Genomic DNA, 24,445 nt, shown 5'->3' on the forward strand with positions numbered 1-24,445 from the left:
TTTTCTAATGTTTTCGGAAGGGATATTGGTCTGTAGCTTTCCGGTTTTCTTCTGTCCTTCCTTGGTTTTATTAGAAAGATGATTTTAAGATGTTTTTAGTTTTTTTGTAGTTCCTTGAGAGATATGTTGTGGATGCCTTCTACTGCGGAAGCTCTGCTTCCTTTTAACCTTTTGATGACTTTAGCTCCTGCCGTTGGATTTAGGTAGTCTTTAACTTATACTATAAATTTCTTTCTTCTTTTTATCCCCTCGTGTTCGAGGTTGGTCTTATCTTATCTACTTTTTCTTATGTTTCGAAATATATTTCCCATTGTCTATTATTTGGGGTATCTTCTGTTTTCTTCGCATTTTGGCCTTTTCCATTTTTAATAATTTTTTACGATTTTCTTCTGATCTTAAGTTGTTGTGCCACTTATTTTCGGTGAGACTTCTAATTTCTTTAAATAATTCATTTCCGTATTCCTTAAATTTCTGCCTTCTTGTTCTTTGGTTTGCTTTTCTGTTCCTGTTTCTTTTGTTTATGATTTCTTTTAGCTCGTCCGGAATAATCAGTCCTGTTATTGGTCAATTTTCTTGGGATGTTTTCTTCGATGCCTTGTTGGATTTTTCTTGATGACTTCTTTGATGTTTCTATCCATGTCTTCTATTGATTGGAATTCTCTCTTAATTTTAATAAAGCGTTTCGATTCCATTATGTGTAAAACATAATATCTCTTAATTGTCCATCGCTGAGTGACGCTTATTTCAACTCTTTATAGACCAAGCTAAATTTAGCAAATATTATGGGTTATGTTGGCTTTGCGGGTCTATGTAGTTTGTGGCTTATTTAGATACACCTTTGACTAAGAATATAAACCTATGACGCCGCCAGTCCAAAATTCGCACAAAATAGAGATTTTATTGTGATGCATTGGACATTCTTTGATCTCATGTAATCTTTGATATCTTTAATATCGTTAATGTTTTCTATAGGTCTTTCTCCTTACTTTTATAGGTCACTTCTTACTTTTTTCGACTTCGAATGAATATAGGTTTTTCTACTTCTATGACTTCTTCTATAGCTACTTTTCATGGAACGATTGCCGGTATAGGCCATTCCCCACTTACTGACCAACGACTTTGAGCGGATGAGTTCATGAGGGCTAGAGCACTCTTTTGTCCAGAGACTGCGTAATTGATCTTAAAGGCAGTGGAACCAAGAAATGGTCAACAGCATCAGAATGTAGAAGGCCAGGAGAAACCACTACATTAAAAATTCTTATGAAAATTTTTAGTATAGCTTTCCATAACAAACAAGGAAAGTATATATACATTTAATAATCATGGACTTCGAAATCCAAGATCTGGCGAAGGAGAAAGATCACAACAAGACTACGAGGCCTCCCAGGGAGTCAACCCACAACATAGCTACGGGAAACGTAACAATTATGTTTGAAGCTGCAAGATTAAAAAAATGGTTCGGGTAGACATTTCCATCCTAGGTATCTGCGAAACCAAATGGTCAGGGTCGATAATATTTGAGAGTAATGGATACATTTTATACCACTCGGAAAAGGCAGAAAATCTTAGACGTAACGGAGTCGCAATCATTATCAAAAAAGAGATACGTAACTGTATTCGAAAATACAAGTAAAATATTAATGTAATAAAAGTCTATGCATCAACAGCTGACAACCCAAATAAAGAAAATGAACAATTCTACAACCAAATTTAACAAATTCTCCGGAGTACAAAAGCTACTAGTATTATGAGAGACTTTAACTCAAAAGTTGGTACCAAAATCGCAGAAGAAAGAACCGGAAAGAACGGACTTTAAAAAGGAAGGAAAGGGTGCACAAAATAATTTAGTTCTGCCATGAAGAGAAATGCATTATAGAAAATACTGTGTTTCAGAAACCTAAAAGACCTTTCAGGTTCATATACCTGGAATTCTCCAGCTGATCAAGAGAAAAAGATAGTCACAAATCAAATTGACTACGCTATTATTTGTAGTAGTAATACTACAATATTATTAGTAGGAAGACGGCAAAGAAACAACAAAGATTTTCAGTTAAAAAGGTAACAGACAAGGGTGTGTGTTATCACTAACTTTGTTTGACGTGTACTGGAAAATAATATTTAAAGAAGCCTTGGAAAGGCAATGTGGAAGACAAGAGAAGCATTGATCGACCACCTGTACTAGGGGATTACTATTTAACAAAATAAAAACTAAATGAGAGTGACGCATTAAATACGTGGTTAGAAAGACGAGGAAGGGGCTTATGTTTATCAGTGGACTTTTAAGGCTAGACGATGACTGTATAAGCTTGTAGCCTTTGGCAGAGAATATTTGCTAGTATTTTGTAGCACTTTGTTAGCTGGTCGCCTTTTTATGTAATGGGCCAGTCTGATATTTCAAGCCAAGAAATAAAAGTTTGATCAGTTCCTGGTGGTTTTTAAGGTTTATATGGCTCGGGTAACCTTCCTAATGGTAGTTGGTATTTTGTTTGTGCCGAATAAATTCCAATCATTTTGATTTGCCAGGGTGTTATCATTCAGTGATATGATGGCCATTAAATTTTGTGCCAAAAAAATCAACCTATTAGTTTAAAACGTAATATTTATATTTACTTGTTTATCCTTACACCTCCCTGTTTTTGGCTAAAACTCACTTGTCATTTTGTTTAGATTTCTGTAGAGCTTTTGAATGTTGTTTTTATTTGTTAACCCTTCTATGCTTTCTAACTGTCTTTACTCGTATTGCATCTGTTTCCTTCTATATAACCTTTTTCTTCTCTTCTTAGGGTCCGGTGTTCCCCCTTTGCTCTTTGTTTACGCCCTGCTTAATTTGTCTTGAGGTATGCTCTACCATTCGCGATATTAATATGTAGACCCCTTATCGTTTCTATGGAATACAGTTATACAAATTTCCCTGTCAGCTCAATCTAATGCATAAAGCATTTTTGTATCTTTATAACATTTCATTCTTTATGACGGTATTCCTGAGATCATATTTTGATAATTATGTTTTCATAATCCTTGCGATTTTAATCAGTTTATTATATTTTTTTAATTTGTGATTGGTTAATATAATAATAAATAAAACAGAAAATTAAACATATCTCATATATACTAATATATCTGGGATACCGAACAGAAAATCTAATTAAAATATTTATAAGTAATGTTAAAAGATACGAATAGTGAAAAGAAAAATCAAAGGCGCTCATCTCTTACTTTACGTAACAGCCTAAATTGTACAGCAAATTCATTTGTAAAAAAATGTAATATTAATAAACGAAAAACAAAACCGTCGAACAAAGGTTCTGATTTAATGTCGATATTAAGAGTCAACCTAACGTTGTTTTGGAATAATTTCATAAGTTGTTTTCTCTTTTTTTTTCTTATAATTTACAATAAAATAGCTAACAAAAGAATTTTAATGACACAATTAAATATAAGGGGTTGTGGGGTTTACTAATAGGCGAGCGGTTTACCCTTATAAGCAGAGCATCAACCGACTAAAATTCTTTTTGAATTTCTAATGCACCAAACCTTTTTTATTCGATTCTATATATTTTTCCAAGATGAAATGTATTTTTTTTTAATTTTTACAAGTGGGCCGGCAATTGTTATTAACAAATAACTTATACAAAAAAGCAATTTCACCGAATTGTTTCGGAATCGATTTTTTTAGGTGTATCTCATAAAAGTAAACACTTTTTTTCTCTTGATAATTTTTCGAAAAATGCTTTCTTTTCGAGTTATTTGCATTATTTTGTTAAAAAAATGCCCTAATTAGTGATATTTGGGATTTTTTTTCTAAAAAACTACTAAATGAATTGCAATTTTACAAATAGCTTTATAATCTTTAAACCGTCGAGTACAAGTTAGAATATTTTGACAAGGATAAATGGTTTCTATCTCGCTAAAAACGTGGACCCAAATATTGATTTGAATCTGAATTAAGTTGAATTCATTATAAATTATATTAAAAAAAATATTCATTTACCTACCAATAGAAAGCAATAAAAAGTTGATTATTTCTGGTGCTTTCGAACCTCGAAGTAAAGCATATGTGATAGAAAATAATCAGTATTATGATTCAAATTTAGAATGTTATCACTTAGAAGCAGATACTAGGGTTATTTTTCACGCTTTTAAATTACAACAGCAGCATTTGGATAAAAAAATTCAAATTATTGTTAAATCTCCAGACACAGATATATTTATTTTACTTTTATCTCATTATCATGATTTCACAAGTGAACCACTTTTATGGTTTCACACAGAAAATATTGTAAAAAATGTGGATCGTTCTCGATATATACCTGTACATCAAATTGCAAAAGAAATTGGAAAAATAATGTGCAACAGTATCCTAATAATGCATTCTATAACAGGTTGTGATACCACAAGTTCATTTTATGATATGGGAAAAAAGAAGGCTTATAAAGCTTTGCAGAAATTCAGAAATTAACTGATAGTCAATTGGAAAAAATAAGAAATTTGCCTACTTTACCTTTAGATGAAGGACTTACAGTTTTGACTCTATTTTTATGTAAACTGTATGACCCTCAAAATAAGTTTAAAAAATATCATGAATCCATAAATGAATTAAGATATAATATTGCATTAAAAAAATGCATCTAATGAAAAATTACCACCTTCGAAACCAGCATTATTATAACATTACTTAAGAGCAAAGTGGCAAATAAATGAATGGATTCAAGCAAAAAACAATATTATTTCATCTCTTGATCCATTAACCCATGGTTGGACAATGGAAAATAATTGTTTCGATTTTAATTATTTTGAAGTCGAAACTAGTTTAGATATGTTACAAAAGTATTTCTGCTCATATACCGGAAAATGTTCTACGAAAAATTGTAATTGTATTTCCTATAATTTAGAATGCTGCGCAGTATCTGCATGTACACCAGAGAATTGTAAAAATGTTAAAGACGACTCTATTGAAGACAATGAAATCAGCTTATAAGATTGAAATCCTGTTGCTGTCGACGAAAATTTTCAAATTATTGACAATGAAAACGATGTATAATTAATATTATATTTTAATTTTATTATATTTTTCAATGAAAATTAATTATATATTGCTTAATATATTTCACTGTAATAAAACATTCAATAATATAGTCACCACGTATATTAAAAGAAAAATTACATTATTATAGCATTGTAAAAAATTAATTTTAATTGTTTTAATTATAATATGTCTATATAAAAATAATTAGAAATATCTTTTTTTTTTAATAAATTGTACGTAATATTTGTATTGAATTAATTTTTTAAATTTAAACAAATATTTCTACGCGCCGCACGCCTGTATCGCCGCAACCGCTGTACACACTTAGCGGTAGACTGCTCGAAAGGCATATTCGAAATATTTGGGTCCACGTTTTTAGCAAGATAGAAAAAAATTATCATTGTCAAAATATTTTAACTTGTACTCGACGGTTTAAAGATTATAAAGATATTTGTAGAATTGCAATTCATTTAGTAGTTTTTTAGAAAAAAAATCCCAAAAATCACTAATTAAGGCATTTTTTCTACAAAAAAATGCAAATAACTCGAAATGAAAGCATTTTTCGAAAAATTATCAAGAGAGAAAAGATTCCGTAGCAATTCGGTGAAATTGCTTTTTTGTATAAGTTATTTGTTAATAACAATTGCCGGCCCACTTGTAAAAATTAAAAAAAAAATACATTTCATCTTGGAAAAATATATAGAATCGAATAAAAAAGGTTGTGATGGGTAGCTCTTTCGGGGCGACAGACTCAGTAAAACACAGGTTTGAAATAAAAATAAGTCTATTAAGTATATATATATACAATAAATAAAAACTAAAAAAAAAAGGAATTCTACGTTGTATACTTATAAAATAAAAATAAAATGAATTCTACGTTTCCGTCTCGGTCCCGCGATGAATGAATTCCCCGGCAAACACCTATAAAAGAAAAGAAACTAGTACTACTAATATACTTGCTTTCGCTTCAATTCAGCGAAAGCTCCGAATATGCTCGCAAACAAAATATTTAGCTGTGCAGACCCACGGCAATGTTCAATACACAACGCCGACGGGTTCCGCTTGGCTAAGGACAGAGTATGATCCTCAATACGGAAATCTCTGTCCCGGTTGGTTCTGTGCAGATCCACGGTAATGCTCAATACGCAATACCGATGGGTTCCGCTTGGTTAGGGACAGAGTATGATCCTCAATACGGAACTATCTCTGTCCAGAATGTCTCGCTGGTTCACTACACCGGCGAGTCAGGGAGCCTAGAGCGCTAGCTACAAGACTGTCTAATCACGCTAAGCGATCAACCCAACCTCTAGGAACATGTGTATACCATACTAAGCATGGGATCCACATGTCCGAAGATCAAACCGGTCACACTTCGCTAGTCGAAGTGGTACCTATGTGACCCCCAGGTTTTTCCACCACCCCTCCTCATCGTGTGACATACGTGAGGAGGCTTATGATCTTGAAAGTTACTAGAGTTGCCTTGGGTAATGAGACAACTCCCGTTTTTAATTATTGTGGTTATGCCACCTAACTGTAGGGGTAGCCACATCTAGGCTTTTCTCCCTAATTACTTGACTGATTCTATAGATTTTACTCTAACTGCACTTCGGGACTTGAGTCCCTAAAACAAAAAAGAAAAAGTAGCGTGTGTTCCGTCCATGGAGTCGACAGCCTGGGCTGTCGACTTCATGTTCGGAAAGAGTGTGTGCTCGATCACTCAGCCGCCGATTTGGCAAAAATAAATTTTGTTCTCCTCGCCGGCTGGGTGTCCGATGTGGGTCCGGCCACTGAGCCCATGTTTGCCGCACATGACCTCAGTGCTCGGGTGTCGCGAGAGGATCAGTATCACTTGATCCGCCTTAAGGGCCTATTCCGCATCAGCGGTATATAGAAGGCCTGAAGGGTCTTCTATATGGAGAATTAAAGTGAGTTTACGTTAAAACGTTTAATGATTAAAATTAACTAAAAACTAACTGAATTTAAGAGAAAACAACCGATTTTTTTTTTGTGGGGTCTTCCTTGGCGTTGGGACTTTAAAATGCCGGCACAATTCTTACCCTTTTATTTCTTACATGCTAAATTGTGTGGGTGGGTTGGGGTGTGCATTGCAGGGTGTATACGGCCTCCACACACCCCGGTGTATAGTGTCCTTATCTAAGTGCCTTGGCACCTGTATCCTCTCGCCAGAGTCCTAAAAGAGAAGGATTTTTTTGGTGGTTGTTTTCTGATGACTGCATTCTTTTGTTTAGACGCCTTTGCGACCATCTCATTCTTCATTTATTAGTTTGGGACCCTATATCCGGCTATTTGCTGTTTAGGTCTTCTGTGTACCGTCCTGGTGTTTGCGTTGTAGTTTGTCAGCTCTCTCAACATGCTACTTGGGTGGTTATTTAGTCCATTGAAAAGTTCGTATGCCTTTTTGTCCATTGTGTGTAGGATCCTTGTTTGTCCTGAGTCTCTGTATAAATTTCTCAGAGGTACATATCTTGGCAGATTCAGTGCGTCTCTTATTAGTTGATTTTGCGCTGTTTGTATTTTCTTCCTGTTGGTTTTACAGGTGTGTCCCCACGCAGCGGAGGCATACGAGAGGACTGGTAGGATAATGCTATTCGCCATCCTAATTTTGGTTTTGAACCTTAACTTGCTTCTTCTGCCAATTAGCGATGAGAGCTGACTTTTCAGCGCTTTGGCTCTATACGTTTGCTGATTTATGTGCTGCGTAAATGTAAGCTTTTTGTCGAGTAACACTCCTAGGTATTTGGCCTCATTTGTCCATTGTACTGGGGTGTTTCCAATTGTTAGTTCTTGATTCGGTACACTTTTTCTGTGACTAAACATTACAGCCTGTGTTTTATCTGGGTTTATGGCTATTTTCCATTTGATGCACCATCTTATGAATCTGTTGAGTGCTCTCTGCAGATGATTAGCTGCATGGTTTGGATTTCTCCAGCTGACAGCTATTGCTGTATCGTCAGCGTAAAGACTTAACAGGGATCCTGGTTCTTTTGGCGTGTCGGCCGTGTAGATGGTGTACAAGTAAGGCGACAAAACAGCTCCCTGAGGCACACCTGCCTCCAGGGTCCCGACCTCGGACAGGGTTGCCCCTGTCCGAACTCTGAACCTTCTGTTGGCTAGGTATGATCCAAGGAGGCATGTCATCGCCTCGCTGTAACCCATGGTGTTCATTTTATAGATGAGTCCATCATGCCAGACCCTGTCAAATGCTTTACTGACGTCCAGAAATGCTGTTGCCGTGTACATTTTTTCGTTGTATCCTTTAGTTGTGAATTCTGTGAAACGTAGAACTTGTAGTTCGCATGAATGTTCGCTTCTGAATCCAAATTGAGCTTCTGGTATGGTGCCTAATGCTTCCGATTCTTCATTGAGTCTTTTTAATATAACTCTTTCCGCTATCTTGCTTATTGATGATAATAAGCTGATAGGTCTATAATTTTGCGGAAAAGTGCCATCTTTCCCTGGTTTTTTGATCATAATTATATGTGCCTCCTTCCATCTGTCTGGGAAATATCTTAATTTGAGCATGTTGTTTACTATGTTCGTTATGTAGACAATAGCTTTGTTGGGTAGGTTTTTGAGTGCCCTGTTTGTGATGTTGTCAGGTCCTGGGGCTTTTTTGGCATTTGAGAGTTTAATTAGCTCTTTAATTTCCTCGGGAGATGTATGAGTTATTCCTATTCTGCCCTTTCTTCTCTTTAATCTTCTAGCTGTTCTTTCTACCTCTTCTTCGAAGTCTATGTCTTCATTGGAATTTTCGTTGTTTCTGCATGCTCTTTCTAATTCGTCCTTTAGGACTTCAGCTTTATCTCTCTCCGTATGAACAATCCCGTTTTCTCCGTGTAAGGGAGGTATGGGTTTCTTGTCCTGTCGGAGTATTTTCGATAGTTTCCAGAAGGCGGATTTGTTTGGGTCTAATTCTTGGATATAGTTGTCCCAGTTTTCGCTTCTATGTTCTCGTAGTTGTCTTTTAACTTCCCTGTCTAGCTCATTTGCAATCCTTTTATCTTCTAGAGTTCTAGTGCGATAGGCTCTTCTTCTTTTTCTATTTTTTTCCTTTATTAGGTTTTGTAATTCGAGACTTATATCTCCGAATCTTCCTTTTTGTCTGGTGGTGTTTTCGATTTTTGAGCTGGCATCGATAGCATTATTTATGGTTGTTTCTAGTTTAGTTACACTGTCTTCTAGTTCTGTGATGTTGTTTATTGTTGGGATGTTACCGATGTTTTCGCTAAAAATCCTTCTGAAGTTTGGCCAGCTTGTGATCTTCTTTTGGTGGGGCTGCAAATAGTTTAATTCTATTGCACCCAGGGTCAGGACGATTAGATTGTGCGTTGAATCGCCTTCATTTAGAGATTGTATCTCGTGTTGTTGACCCACGTTGTGTAGGATTGCAATGTCTAGATGTGTTGGGAGTTGTCCATGAAAACAGGTCGGTCCTGTTGGTCCGATCACGTAGGTGTTTGGTCTGTTTTCGAGATGGCCGCAAAGTCGTCTCCCGTTGTTATTGGTTGCTCTGTCGAACCATAGGGGAGATCTCGCATTAAGGTCTCCTATAATCACTGTGGGCTCTTCTGTATCGAGGATTAGGCTCAAGTCTTCATCGAATATCAAATCGTTTGGTCTGACATAAGCTGACACTATTTTTAGTGTTTCGTTGTTGGCCTTTAATCTGACTAGCGTGGCTTCCATTGTCACCAGTCCATCTGGTGTTGGTATGTGTTCATGTTCTAAGCCTTTTTTAACTAGTATGGCTGTTCCTCCTGATATCGCTCTATGGTCAGTTCTATAGATATCGTAGCCTGGGAATTTGGTTTTCTTCCTTTCCACTAATTTGGTTTCTTGAAGGGCTACGATATCGAGCTCTAATCTGTTGATCATCTCATCCAAAAGGTTGAGTTTTTTGAAAATTCCACCGGAATTCCAGGACCCTATGCGTAGATCCTCCGTACGGTTCGCTAGCATTGTCGATTTATTTCACCGAATGCAGTCATCATCTTTGTAGCTCTGTCCATCATGGACATCATCTCCATCATTTTTTTGTTATATTCCGTGTGGAATGTAGCAATAAGAGTGGCGGCGTCATTCATTGTGGGAGCTGCTTCTTCTGGGGTTGTTTTAGCTGCTTGAGCGTAGCTAAAGCTCGTGGATGTTGTTGCTGGTTTTATTGGCCTGCTCGCCGGTTTTACTGGGGCAGGGGTCTTCTTTTTAGGAGCTTTTGAGCATCCTCTGTAGTTAGCCGTGTGCGCTTGATCGCAGTTGGCACATTTGGGAGCCGTTTCTCTACTCTTCTTGCAGTCGTTGCTGAGATGATTTTCACCACACTTCACGCATCTGGAGCTGCAGTGACAAGCCTTGGAACTGTGGTAATATCCCTGACAGTTAAAGCACTGTAGGGTGTCCTTCGTTATTTTAAGTTCGTCTTCGAAACGAACCCTCATGTAGCACAGGTTTGTAACTTTTCTTATTTTCTGTATGTCATCCTCTTTGAGGGTGATCATGAAGAAAGGCAGTATTTGTTTACCTTCTTTTTTGGAGTACATGTTGCTGACTCTTGTTACGTCAACATCCTTTTGTTTTAATTCATTTAGAATTAATTCTGTATTTGTGCTTGCAGAAAGCCCTTTTAGTATCACCCTCTTTAGTTTCTCACTGTCTATTGGGTAGGCAATATACTCTACCTTCGGTGTGTAGTCTTCTAGTATTTTAACTACTCCTAGGTAGTCTTCCCTGGTTTTCGTATTTATTACGATTGATCTTCCGGATCTGGCAAATTTATTGTCAGAAAAGATACCTTGTTTAGCCGCTTTCTGCAGGATCGCTTGGTGTTCTGCGACTGTCTTTAGTATGATCGCAGGAGGTTTAGGTCTTTTAACTTCTACAGGTATCTGAGGGGCATCGTTGATTTCTTTATCAACTTGGGTTACCTTTTGTGGCTCCAAGTTTTTCTGGGCTTTTCTTTGCTCACTTCTTCTTTGAGTGTCTTTGGCGGCTTTAGTGAGCGCTTCGTCGTTCCTTTCTTGAATCTTTTGAGTTTGTTTTTCAACAACACTCAAAGATTTTTTTGGATTCTCGCTACTGTTTGTTGGTTTATCAGTAACGGTGCCTTTTTTTGCTTTTTCTTTTTTCTGGACTTTTGTCCAACCTGCGTCGTTTTTTTCTGTTTCTTTTACCTGTGCTTTTTCCTTAGGCTTTACTGCACCTCCAGACGTAGAGGGAGTGGTTTTTTCCATCTTTTGTGGGGTTTCCTTTGGTTTGTGTATCACCCACATTTCTGCATCTCTTTTCTTTTCTGTTTCCATCATTTTTTCATTCCTCTCGGTCAGAGCCATTATATGGCCGACCAATTTCTTAATTTCTTCGTCCTTTGCCTGATTTTCTTTTCTTAACTCAGTCATTTGAGTTAAGAGGTCTTGTATTTGGGCTTGTGCCTGTTTTTCTCTTTGGCGGCTCTCTTTTTGGAGCTGCCTAATTTGCTCTGTCAGTAGATCTACTGACTTATAGAGGCCACTGTCGTCCTTCTCTTTTGATTTTTTACTTGCTTCCTCTTCTTCTGAAGAGTCAGCGGTAGCAGGCCTTTGTCGTTTCTTTTTTTTGCCTACCTCCGGCTCGGCATCGTTGCTGGTGGAGATGATGTCCACTTTGGGGTCTTTCATTTCGATGAAATCTAATGGGGGCGGGGCTTCTGCGCTTAAAACTGCGTCAGACTTGGCGTTCAGTTGTTCGTCCGTCTGAACGTTCAGGGCTTCGTCCGACTGGACGTTCAGGGATTCGTCCGACTGGACAGTTGTTTCGGTCGATTCGGTGGCCGGGTTCAGCTCCTCGTCGGGGGTGACCTCCATGGTGGTTGAGACGCTATCGTCTGTTTCCACCTCGCTGTAATTTTCTTCTTCGTTCGGAATGAACGATTCATCATCTGAGGTATCTTCGATGATCTCGGCTTCAGGGGATAATTTAGAAGTGAATTCATTATAAAGTTTAATTGCTGAAGCAACCGTAGGGGTGAGTGACTCGGGATAGTCACCATCTTCTTTTTCTTGTGATGTCACCTGCGTGACATCACTTTTTTGGGGGGGAATTTCACTCATCTTGCCGTAAGGCAGTGAACATAAGTGTTCAAAACTAAAATTGGAGTTTATTACTCAGACGACTCTGTTTTTTTCTCTCCGCCAAGCCGCTGCCTGACGGTTTTCCTGGGTGTCGTCCCAGCAACCTCACGGTAGTTCACTCCCTGATTTCTCAGGGAGGGATCCTCTTGAAGTTTCTCTCACCTCAGAGGCAGGGGCCGTTTCTGTCCGACTTAGAATACAAATTACTAAGCCTTACAGTGTCATCCCTGTCGACCCACTGAGATGAACCAGAATTTTTCGTAAACACGAAGCTATCAAAAGCCTCCTACGAGGAGCCCATAAAGGCAACCCCTCGAGGTTTAACTTAATGACAGCCTCGCATCCACTCTTCGCTTATTTGAAAAACAAGTGCCTGTGTCACGCACGGTGTCTTACACACCGGAGCTGAGAAGCTCCGTTGGCAACAGGTCAGTTGTCCCCACCTAAGCACACTTCGCTGACTCGCGTCCGTATCGTCCGACTGCTAGAGCCGAACTAGACTGTCTAATTTCGCTATTCACACGCCTTAAATAGCCGTTCTGAATCTCCCTTCGCCGTCACGTTGTAGAAGTGGATGCGCAAATATTGACACTCCCACGGTTCGAACTGTTAAACGATCAGAGCAGATCGTTACCATGGTACAATGAATACACAAGGTATGATATTGCGCATGACATTTGACAGCTGGCCCAGGAGTGTGACGTAGTTAAGATCGCCTGAACCACCTCGAACCCATTATTACAGCTTAACGTACACATTAATTTTGAAATTGTGGTTAAAAAGTGATCTAATTTTTTTTTTAAATGTTTTGTTTTGGTTATAATTGAATAAAAAATATATTTTCAGTAGCGTAAAACCTTTACTTCTCTTAGAGATTCAGGCAAAATATTTATTTTTGTTTTCATACATATTTACTAATAATATAAGTACTCTTTTTGTATGCAAATCCCTTGAAATTTAAAATTTTTCTGCAGAAGAAATACTGTGAATAGGTAAATAGTAGTAGATTTGCTTATTCTGATTCACTGTCACTCACTTCCAAGCAGTTTTACTGAAATAAAAACAAAATAGAGTACAATAGAGAAAAATCTGTTTTACAATTCAATATGGTATTTTAGATGAGTTATAATGAAATTTAGTAAAATAAAAAATATACACATTACTATAACCTACCGATTATTATATGCAAAATTTACTTATCAAACAATATAATAATATGAAAATAAGACACAAATTAGTTCAAACGCAAAACACAATAAATATCGACTTCAGACGACTTTACACCGGCAAGACAGAAAGCTTGTATAAAAACAAAAGTTCAACAATAATATCGGTTATCAATGGTGACTATTGCAAATTGCAAGTTATGAGATAATAAATATATTTTAAAGTATCTTAATACTGACTGAGTCATATATTTTATAATAGAAAAATAATTTATATATATGCTTATATATGTGTCTTTATACAAATGGTGTTTAGTTACTATTTATTTATACTGTATAGTATATAGTAGTTATTTGCCATTGTATATTTGGTTTTGTACCTTTTTCAAAGTATGCTGTGCAATTGCTTGTTGCAATAGTGACAATGAAGATAAAATCTTTAGGTTTCATACATTTCCTAAAGATAGCGTGACCAGAAAACTGTGGATTGTATCTTGTTGTAGATAGGATAATTTTAATTGTAATACTGCAAGAATTTGTTATACACATTTTAAAACTGAAGATTACCAAAGAAATCTACAACAGGAACTTTTAAATTACGTTTCTAAAAAGGGTCTAAAACTCAAACCTGAGGCAGTACCTAGTCTTTATTTGCCTAAATCAACATCGGTTACCCTTTTAACCAACCAAAAGAAACGCGTACAAGGAGGCGAACAAAGAGAGTCCAAAAAGTATGTTGAGCAGCTTCTTACTACTTCTAGGTCAACGACGTAAGTCTAAATCTTTATTTTTATTAATTATTAGTCATGAAACCTTAATGGTTTTTTCATATCGATTTGTTAAGTAAGAAATTAGCCTCAGCCTGCTATGCAATTTGCAATAAGAACTGTTTCAGAGGAAATCAATTTAGCATCTTCCAAAATAACATATTTTTCTTTGTTAAATCATGTTATCATTATTAAAATATACAATGTTATGATCATTATAGACAATACCAAGATAATTTTATGGGTGAATATTACAAAAATGTCATTTTAAATGTTGTGCAATATTGTGTGCCCTCACTACACTCATATTCGATGGCCAGCTAGCTCATTCGATATAAATAAAGTTGACTTTGTCATTATTTATTTTGATTTTGTGTTTAGTTCAGTAGGTATATATACGTACAAATTTTGTGTACCTCTATTACCACTTTTCTGTATATTTTTAAACATCTGAAATATCGAACTCTGGAGTATAAGTTAATTAACCTGTACCTACGTGTAATAAAAGATAATTAAAACTTGTCTTATAAAGGATATCTATGTTTTATAAAGGATAAATATTATAATAACATAATTTTATCATCTCTTTATAATTACTATAATTAAATTAGCCAAATTATATAAAAAAAACTTAAAATTAAAAGTCTTTCCTATACAACTACATTCAAATGTTGCGGGAATAAGCGATCTTGACTACGTCATGCGCGAAAGCGAACCGATTTTGGAACATTATGTATCATACCTTGTGTATTCATTGTACCATGGATCGTTACAAGGTTTGGTGCATTAGAAATGCAAAAAGAATTTTAGTCGGTATATTCTGTTTCTAAGCGTCTTTTGAGGGGTAAACCGCTCGCCTATAATGACCAATCATATGTTGTCATTATTTTGCTGACATGGGTTCTTAATGTAACCAAACAAACTTTTCTCCAATAAATTTTGTCCCAAGAAAGACTGACGATAAAAATTTTTCTTTAAAAATGTTTCAAACATCTTTAAACTGTCATTATAAAGGAGGCAGGTAAAATTAAATTATTATAATTTGATTTTCCTTTTAAAAAAAGGAAAACAATTCAATAAACATTACCACTTTTTGACAACCACTGGTATTTTAGCACACATTTCTTAATTGGATAATTTAAAGCTCTTTAAAAAAATCGGGTATAACTAATAGTGGTATTTAAGATACGATAAATGTAAGTCAAACGTTTTGATGTTTCTTAATTCATAATCAAATCTTGTTATCTAACTTGATATCTGGTTTCAGGTCCTGAAGATTATAATGAAGTGGAGAAGATGGTATTCCAAAGCACCTGCCACACAGCATTGACGAGCTGCAATGGGCACTATCACTGTCGAATGCTTCTGAACCCAGTCCTACATCACTGCGATATGTCACGGTGTAATAGAAATTCCTGCATGGAAGCGCTGCAAAAGTTTTACAGCAAGCCTGACTTTCCGTGGAATGTGGAGATAGCTTTCTGTCTTTGCAAGTAAGTATATTGATGCAATATTAGTTTTAAAACTTATAATTTATTTATTTATATTATAGTCCAGTCCTCAGAGACGAAAATGCAACTAAACCTCTAAAAATTATACGAAAAAGCTGAATTTTGCTGAGAATATCAATTTCAAGTCCACAAAAAGGATTCAAAAAAATGTATCAATTTTACCCCTTGGATTTCCCTTAAAGCCCACCTCCGTAGGGTTGAAATCGAGAAAAAATCGATTTACTAAGAATACGTCGTAGAAAAAAATCTTTTAAATAAAATATATAGCTGAGATAAATCTCAACGAAAATGTTTATTGACACTTTTTCTGTAGAATAAACCGTTGTCATAGAAACAACGCTTGAATTAAATTTCAAATAGAATTTATATCAACTTGACTGTAACATTAGATATCTTTTGATCAGAGTGGCGTATCGACCAAAATCAAAATGAGTTTTAAAGGTGAAGAGAGCAGCTTTTGTATACATTTTTTTGCATTAGGCCGCAAATTAAGTTAGTTTCTATAAATGTGTTAAATAAATTAACGTTTAGCGATTTTTACCATTTTTTTACGATTCTTTTAGGAGAACAATAATATTTATTACGTCCATTGACCGGTCACTATAAAATTTCCATAACTAGATTCCAATCTTTAAAACGTATAGCCTGAAATTTCGATTTTGAGTTTTGTCAACAAATGTGAGGCATTTGTATTATGTCTAAAAAAGGCTAAATTTAAACTTTCACATTAGCAACGATGTAAAACGTCTAAACCTGCTTCTTTTTAATTACGCAAGTACGATTTTTAAAACGACACAACTACAGTATAAATTTCACCTAATATCGTTTTCGTGGAACCATTTCTCGTGACGTGCGATCGTTTGTCATGTGAATGTTAAAATTCAGCGTTTTTTGGGGATATTTCAAACGCATCACATTTACTGCTAAAACTCAAAACCGAAATTTCACGCTATATGTTTTGAAGATTGGTCTCTAATAATGAAAATTTAATAGTAGCTGGTCAATGGAAGCGATAAATTTTATTGATCGCGAGAGAATGGTAAAAATTTAAAAATTACTAAACGTTTTTTTATTGAACACCTTTATAAAAACTGACTTTATTTTGGCCAATACACAACAATTTTATAAGAAAGCTATACTTTTCACTTAAGAAACGCATTTTAATTTTTGTTGTGGACAATGTTATCATCAAAATATATCGAATTTTTACCGTTGAGTTGATACAAATTTTATTCAACATTGATTTCACGCTGATACAAATTTCATTCAACATTGATTTCGCGCGCGTACCTCACACTGAAAATTATCTGTCGCTTTAAGCGTTATTTTTGAGAGAATAATTTATTCTGTACATAAAAGTGCTAATAAACATTTTTACATTTTTTATTTGAAACATTTTTCTCTACGGTGTACAGATTCTTGATAAATCGATATTTTCCGTTTCCCTAACCCTAAGAGGGGGGTTTGGTAAACTTTTTTTGTATCTTTTTTAAGTTTTTGAGGTCACAAAATTTACATTCTTAGTGGAATTAAGCTTGTTTGTATGAATTTTTGATTTTGGACGACTGGACTTGTTAGTGACTAGTTGTGTATTAAATCAAAAATCAAAGACCAATTGAAAGAAATTGTATTATAAAATTTAAAAATATAAAAAAACGACATACGAATATACAATAATATGAAACCTAACAGGAAAAGCACAAAGAAATATATAAAAATTTAAGGGATAAACAAGGAAACAGAATAAAAAATGGAATAGAAATAATACAAAGATGGAAGGAATACTTTGAGGAAATATATGTTAAGCATGAAATAACACAAATTATAGAAGATGAAGAAGAATCTCCGAAGGTAAAAAAATATTTGAGAAATTACAAGGGAAGCAATTTGAAATACACTAAAACTTTTAAAGAACGGTAAAGCCGCAGGAATTGACAATATATCCATAGACTTAATCAAATCAGACACTGAGCAATCAATAGAAATGCTACATACACTTTTAAACAAGATATGTACTGACAAAGACTAACCAAAAGAGTGGAAAGAGGGATGGATAATAAAATTACCTAAAAAACGAGACCTGAGTCGATGCAATAATTGGCGTGCAATAACACTATTAACCACCGCATTCAAAGTGTTGATCAAAATCATATTGGAAAGATTGAATCCGTAACTAGATAAACTGAGAAGTAACCAAGCAGGCTTCCGTGCTAAAAGCTCCACCATTGACCACATTTGCACCATTAGTATTATCTTGGAACAAACAATTGACCAGAATAAAAACATTGATGTGCATTTTATCGACTTTTAAAAGGCTTTTGATCGTGTAAATAGGGTACAGATGTGGAAAATTGTAAGATTATATTATGGAATACTACTGAAAATCATAAACATTATTAAACTTTTCTACGATGGATATAAAGCAAACTGGAACACTAGTAACAGAAGAAATAGCCATAGAAAGTGGAGTCAAACGGTTGTATACTATTATACTATGCTATACTATAACTATTTTCCACCCTATTCCTTTTATGATAGATCCGGTAATAAGAAAAGTAACCGAGGATCGAACAGGCATTAGATGGAACCTACTCAAACAGTTAGAACTTCTAGAATTTGGGGATGACATCTGCCTACTAACTCAACACCGAAGTCATATGCAAACAAAAATTGACAAGTTGGCACAGCACTCTGATACGATTGGACTGAGAATAAACAGAGAAAAAACCAAACTTCTAAAAAATAATAACCACCCAAATAATAAAATAATGATAAACTGTAAGGAAGTAGAAAAGGTAAGCAATTTCACATATTTGGGATCAGTCATGAAAAGGAACGGCGATGTAAAAAGAATATACAGACGAGAATAAGGCTCAACATGCATTTAGCCCTATAAATAAAATTTGGATAAAGTATGCATATCAATTTTATAACGCCGAATTTAGACCAACACTATAGTTTATTGCTAATTTATTACGAAAAAAAAATAATTATTGCTCTAGCCGTTTCCAAGAAACAGTTGGTATGCTTGCTATCTTGACGGTAAAGCTAGGATAGCCATAGCTATATCTCGGAAAGGAAAAGGGCTACAGGGTTTATCTTAACAGCATATTTGATTTGATTGCTAATTTATTACCGAAGATTTACGACAAGAAATAATTTATTGGTACAACCGGTTCCGAGAAATAATGAGTATGCTAACTGTACCGTAAAGCTAGCATAGCCCTAGCTATATCTCGGCAAGGAAGAGCGACACAGTTCTTATCTTGGCGGCATGTTTTATTGCTAACTAATTGCTGTTAATTTGTATATTTACAAATTCACAAAAACCATCCCATCATCCCCTAGCTCAAAACACACCCCTAGAAAAAGCCAGATATCGGCCAAAAATCGAACCGCAAGGAATTGATTGCTTATTTATTGTCAAAATTTTACTCTATGATACAATACATGCAATGGCTATGCTAACTTTACCGTAAAGCTAGCATAGCCATAGCTATATCTCGGCAATGAAAATGGTTGTAGGGCATATCTTGGCGGCATATTTTATTGCTAATTAATTGCTGTTGATTGGTACATTGCCCAATCCCCAAAAACTACCACATCATCTGCCTAGTACAAAACTCATCCCTGAAAAAATCGAGATATCGGTCAAACCCGTTGAAACCAAAAAAGTGAACCGCTATAAATTAATTTTTAATTTATTTCTGAAGTTTGGTGCCAAGAAACACTTTAATATTGCATCCGTTTCCCAAAAATAATGATGGCTAAACCTATCTTTGCGTCATATTGCATCGCTAATTAAATTTTCTTGAATAATGTTCAATAAACTTGCAAAATTGTTACCATCATCCTTCAATGCTAATCTTATTCCTGACGAAATAGTGCTGATACAGTATATGAAAAATAAAAAAAAAAGGTTCAGTAGGCGGTACTGTAGACTATCGCAAAGCTTTATATTAATAAAAGAATTGCTGTTTTGCCATTCTCTTTACAGTTATATATATTCTTCAATTTAAATTTCTATTCAGCAGCAGTTTTTGTAGGTATATATTTTTAACGTTTTTCCCTCCTTTATCGCATTCGTTAGTAAGATCTTTTTTACGTTTCCTGTTATACAATATTATGAAACATTTCAAAAATCAAAATAACAAATTATGGTCAGTTTTGACATTTTGTATACCTAACGGCCAATCCGCCATGGCCTACCGGCCACTCTCCCATTAGCTTCACAAATGGACTCTTTCGCTGTGACTGTATAAAATACGAAAATGTTTTACCAATAAATCTTTTTATCGCCCTTTAAATCAATAATCGAATTGATAATTCCAAAAATACAATACTTTAATGTTTATATTAAATTATGAAAATATAAATAAATAGTATTTGAGAGTAAATTTAATTATTATAGAAACTAAAGATGTTTAAAAATAACAATTTATATTAAAAAATAATTTCAAAATTTAAGTAACATATTTAAAATTAAATAAACTAATATTGTTATTTTTTTTTAACTTTAAACAAATTCAATAAATTATTATTTTTGCTCCTAATGCCACCTGTTAACCTATTAAGAAAGCATAGGTTATTTACGTATGACAAAACTTTAAAATTTAGATCAAATGTTAATTATAAATATCATTTGATAGTAAATTTAATTATAATATAAACTAAATAATATGTTTAAATTTTGACAATTGTTACGAATCGAATATTTAGTGACGGATATTCTTTTAATTTTTTACTTCTCATTTAATGTCTATATTCTTTTTTTAATTTAAACCAGCGTAGAGTAAATATATGACTAGAAATGAATTGATCGAGAGTAGTAAATCGGTGTCATGAACCGCTGTTCTATGACGTTACCCGTGACGATACCATTCCTTGGTGCTAGTTCCGTGACGTTCGCCTCAGCATTTTACTTTAGAGCAAAAAAAAGTAATACAACGCTAGTATATAAGCTTCGCTTCAATAATATATCAATTGACCCTCGCTTTTAGCTTTAGCTTTAGCTTTTTGGAAAGCTTTTTTCTATATTCTTTGGATAGACCAGAATATTTCTTTAAAGCTACAATATCCATACACTTAATATGGCAGCTGCAGTATAAGCTACAATATCCATATAATTTCTCAAAAATTCATCAAATTAAAAATTTTAAAATAATCCTACACTCAACAAATAATCAAGTGAAGCCTAAGGTACATTTATATTGAGTGCCGAGCTCTTACCTGTCATGAGATTTATGCATCATTGAGCATACGCATATGTCAAATACTTTAGTACGTAATACCATAGGCCGATTAGACACCAGCATATTCTAGTCTAAGCCACAGATTCGTATTAGAATTTTAAACTGCTACGTTATTATTTGCTATTATGCTATTTTTCTGTACACCGAGCCAGGGCTTGAACCGACATATATTTAACCATTCGACAGTGAAGCGAATGAAAATCGGCCGCCTGACCCGCTTAGCTATCTGACCGACCAATCAGTATTTTACCTCTTATAAAAAAACTATTATAAATTGCTGTTTATGAACAAAAACAAAAAAAAAATAAAAGTTTAATCAATAATCAATCAGGTTTTCGAAAGCAATTGTCTTATAAATTAGCGACACAAATTACATTATGTCACAAAAATAGTAATTTAAATAAAAATAAGTACGTAGTCGGTGTATTTCTTGATTTAAAAAGAGCGTATAGGACCATCGGCAGGAAAATATTTATTTCTAAACTTAAACAAAATGGTATATAATATAGAGGATGCATTTTAAAGACCAATAATTTTCATCTGAAATAGATAGTAGTACAGAGATTTCACAAGGCAGTGTATTAGGCCCCTTTTTATTAGTGCCCCCATAGTGATGAAAATGTTGATGTAGCTATTTAACAAATAAATACTATTTTAGGTATGGTTGATAGATATTTGAAAACAAACTGAAGTTGAATGTGAAAAAAAAACAAAGGTAATGGTTTTCACTACCAAACATAAATATAGCTTGCTTGATATTGAGAGCATAAATTTAAATATTATTGATTTAAAAGTTTAAGTGGTTACAATAGTTATAGTTGACAATATTTTGAGTTTTGATATTCACTTATAAAAAATATCAAAAAAAACTATACTTTTTGAACAAAATATCCCAAAATTTGAACATGGACACCAAAATTACGGTATATAACAAAATTATTTAACCTCATATTGACTATTGCTCATCAATTTTATATTTATTCTAAACAATTTTAACATTTTAACATTTTAACATGCCAAAAACTACAAAATCGCGAAATGTGAATAATAATTCTTAAAACAAATCCATATTACATTCCATCCATAAACAATTGCCATACTGCAATTGAGACGATGTTAAATTCTCTAAATTGGTTCTATGTTGAAAATATACTATATGTTTTATTTCACCATGATTTTAGTCTTTAAACTAGTAAATGGCTTATCACCTGAATATTTTTAAGAATTCATTTCTTATAACAAAAATATTCATTCTTATAATACCAGAGGTTTATATGACATTTTTATATACCTAGAACTATGTGTAAAAGTACGATGAATTTGTTCTTTTTTAAAAGCTGTCTTAAGATTAAACAGCTACCTGTATCTTTATAAAAATGTACTACTCTTAATAATAAATTGTAAAACGTTTCTCAAACAACATATCAAAAATTTATAGTGTACTTTTATCAATATTGTATTAGGTTTCCTTTTTAAATAAAGGTCTAACTATCTATTTATATCTATCGAAGTATAATAAAACGTTGAATAGGTCCTACTTATGGATAATCAAAAAAAAAAGTTTTGGTCCAAACCCTTAAAACAATTAGTTAATTCTTTGACCGTGGTGAGAAAACAGATAAGTCATTTTGCCTAGTTTGGCAGTAGAAGCGATTTAAAGTTCCCCGGGTACCTCTAAATCCGTTTTATAGCCCACAATTACATGTTACTTACTTATTTTGGTTTTAATTCTTGTTTTTATAATTATCTATGTAAATGTCTTATACTTAGAACATCCTCCAAATTTTTTACCACCAATAAAATAAAAAATATGTCGAAAATGAAATTCGTGACTTATGTCATTTAATCCTAACTGTGTCCATGTGTTATTGCACTTACAGAAAAGGGTTATGAAAATAATATTATTAAACAAAGTATTTTTTTATTTGTTATAAAAAAGGAAGTTTGATAAAAAAATAAATCTAAAAAAAAAAAGAATGAAACACTTAAACATAATAACTATTTAATCAAAATCTTCGTCGATACCTGGATAGTCCAGCAACACTGTTTCGCTCGATGGAAGATTTTCATAGAACCCATGAAAAGTTGTAGGGATTAATGGAAGCAAATCAAGAAGACCATTCTTTTTTTATTTATTTGCACATCCACCTTATATTTCAACGGGGAAACTAAATTTCCCAACCTATTTCTTCTCATAAAATAAATTTTCTTAAATGGCTCCTCTGCATTTAAGGATTTTTAAAAAAATATTTTCCCATTATCCCCTTTTCTAAAATTTAGCCATTGTACGTCATGTCAGCGAAAAGGTTCTCCTTGATCCTTTTTTTTTCCATACACCAATGGCCCCTTTAACAGAGAAGCAAAATCAAAAAAATCTACTACTTTAAATTTTGAACTTGTTGATCTGACTAGCTGGTACCAATCATAAGGAAGAAAAATTTCTATATGCGATCTTTTCTTTTTTTTTTCGATCATAGAGTGTGCTACATCTACCTCCATGTGGGTATGCCCAAGTACCATAACCTTATGATCCACTACTTGCACGTTTACATTTGACCTCTGTAATATTGCCATAATCATGGATGAAATATGTGAATGTTTATTTTGCCCTCCACATGTATCTGAATAAAGCACAACATGAGTAACTTCAGGAGGAAATTCCAGAAATACTTTATACAACAAGATCCAACCTCATTGGCCTCTCGTTTTGCAGTACATTCGTGCCACATAAAATGTTTTGATTTTCCATTTTCACCATTACAGTGAGGTTGAATGTTAATAGCTGTCGTTTGTAAAGAGGGACTAAAGACTTTAATAAAGGGGTTGGTAGACATTGCTTGAGGTCAAAAGTAAAACATTTCATTTCTTTGGTCTTTTGAGCTAAAAGCTTGTCTTGTTTTTTATTCTAATGTGCCTGATCAGCAGAGATCATATGATTTCCCTTTTCTATTGCTGCAGATTCTTTCTCTGTTCCATCGCTTTAAACAACAGACACTTTAAACAAAAAACTTCTGGACACGTGTTAGTCGCAATATCAGACCAAACTGAACTGTTTTAGGTTAAATTCTTTTCTGCATGTAACGTTTTATACGCGCCTAGTAACATAAGTCACCGACGGGACGACAAGAGAAAACAAGTTCCAACTAACTCTCTTCACATAAGTCGACTTAAGTGTTTATTCACAAACTTAAGTCGGTATTTTCTTAGTATGGTTATTATGCACACTTCGCAATAACAGCTGTAAAAATGTATAGTAGACTAAAGTGCTTAGATCCGATGATAGTATTACAAATTACCTACACATTTTTATCAAAAAAAAAAAAATTGGAAAATTTGACTTATATGCTTACTCACCTTAGTCACAAAATTATTACTCTTATTTCATTTAGCATGTCGGATTCACAATAAATTCATTCTCAGATAATTTTATTAAAGATGCGGTAACTCCCAAGTCTCGTAATTATCATACTTCGAACAATTTAAGATGGCTTTATACTCATCAGTAAGATGCGTACCTATATTAAAGTTTGTTTAGACTATAAAGTTTAAAAATCTTAGAAAAAATGAGTGAGAACGAAGTGGTAAATCACTTCTAAATG

General features: G+C 34.1%; 1 protein-coding gene across 1 annotated transcript in view; it reads left to right on the forward strand.

The window, feature by feature from the left end:
- Positions 1 to 24,445, forward strand: part of LOC140449018 (uncharacterized) — a 610,571-nt gene that overhangs the window by 446,937 nt on the left and 139,189 nt on the right. The window contains exon 8 of the mRNA XM_072542160.1: positions 15,351 to 15,576. Coding sequence (XP_072398261.1) covers positions 15,351 to 15,576 — 226 coding nt within the window. The remainder of the gene's footprint in view (positions 1 to 15,350; positions 15,577 to 24,445) is intronic.

This window comes from Diabrotica undecimpunctata, chromosome 8, assembly GCF_040954645.1.
Source record: "Diabrotica undecimpunctata isolate CICGRU chromosome 8, icDiaUnde3, whole genome shotgun sequence".
NCBI lineage: Eukaryota > Metazoa > Arthropoda > Insecta > Coleoptera > Chrysomelidae > Diabrotica > Diabrotica undecimpunctata.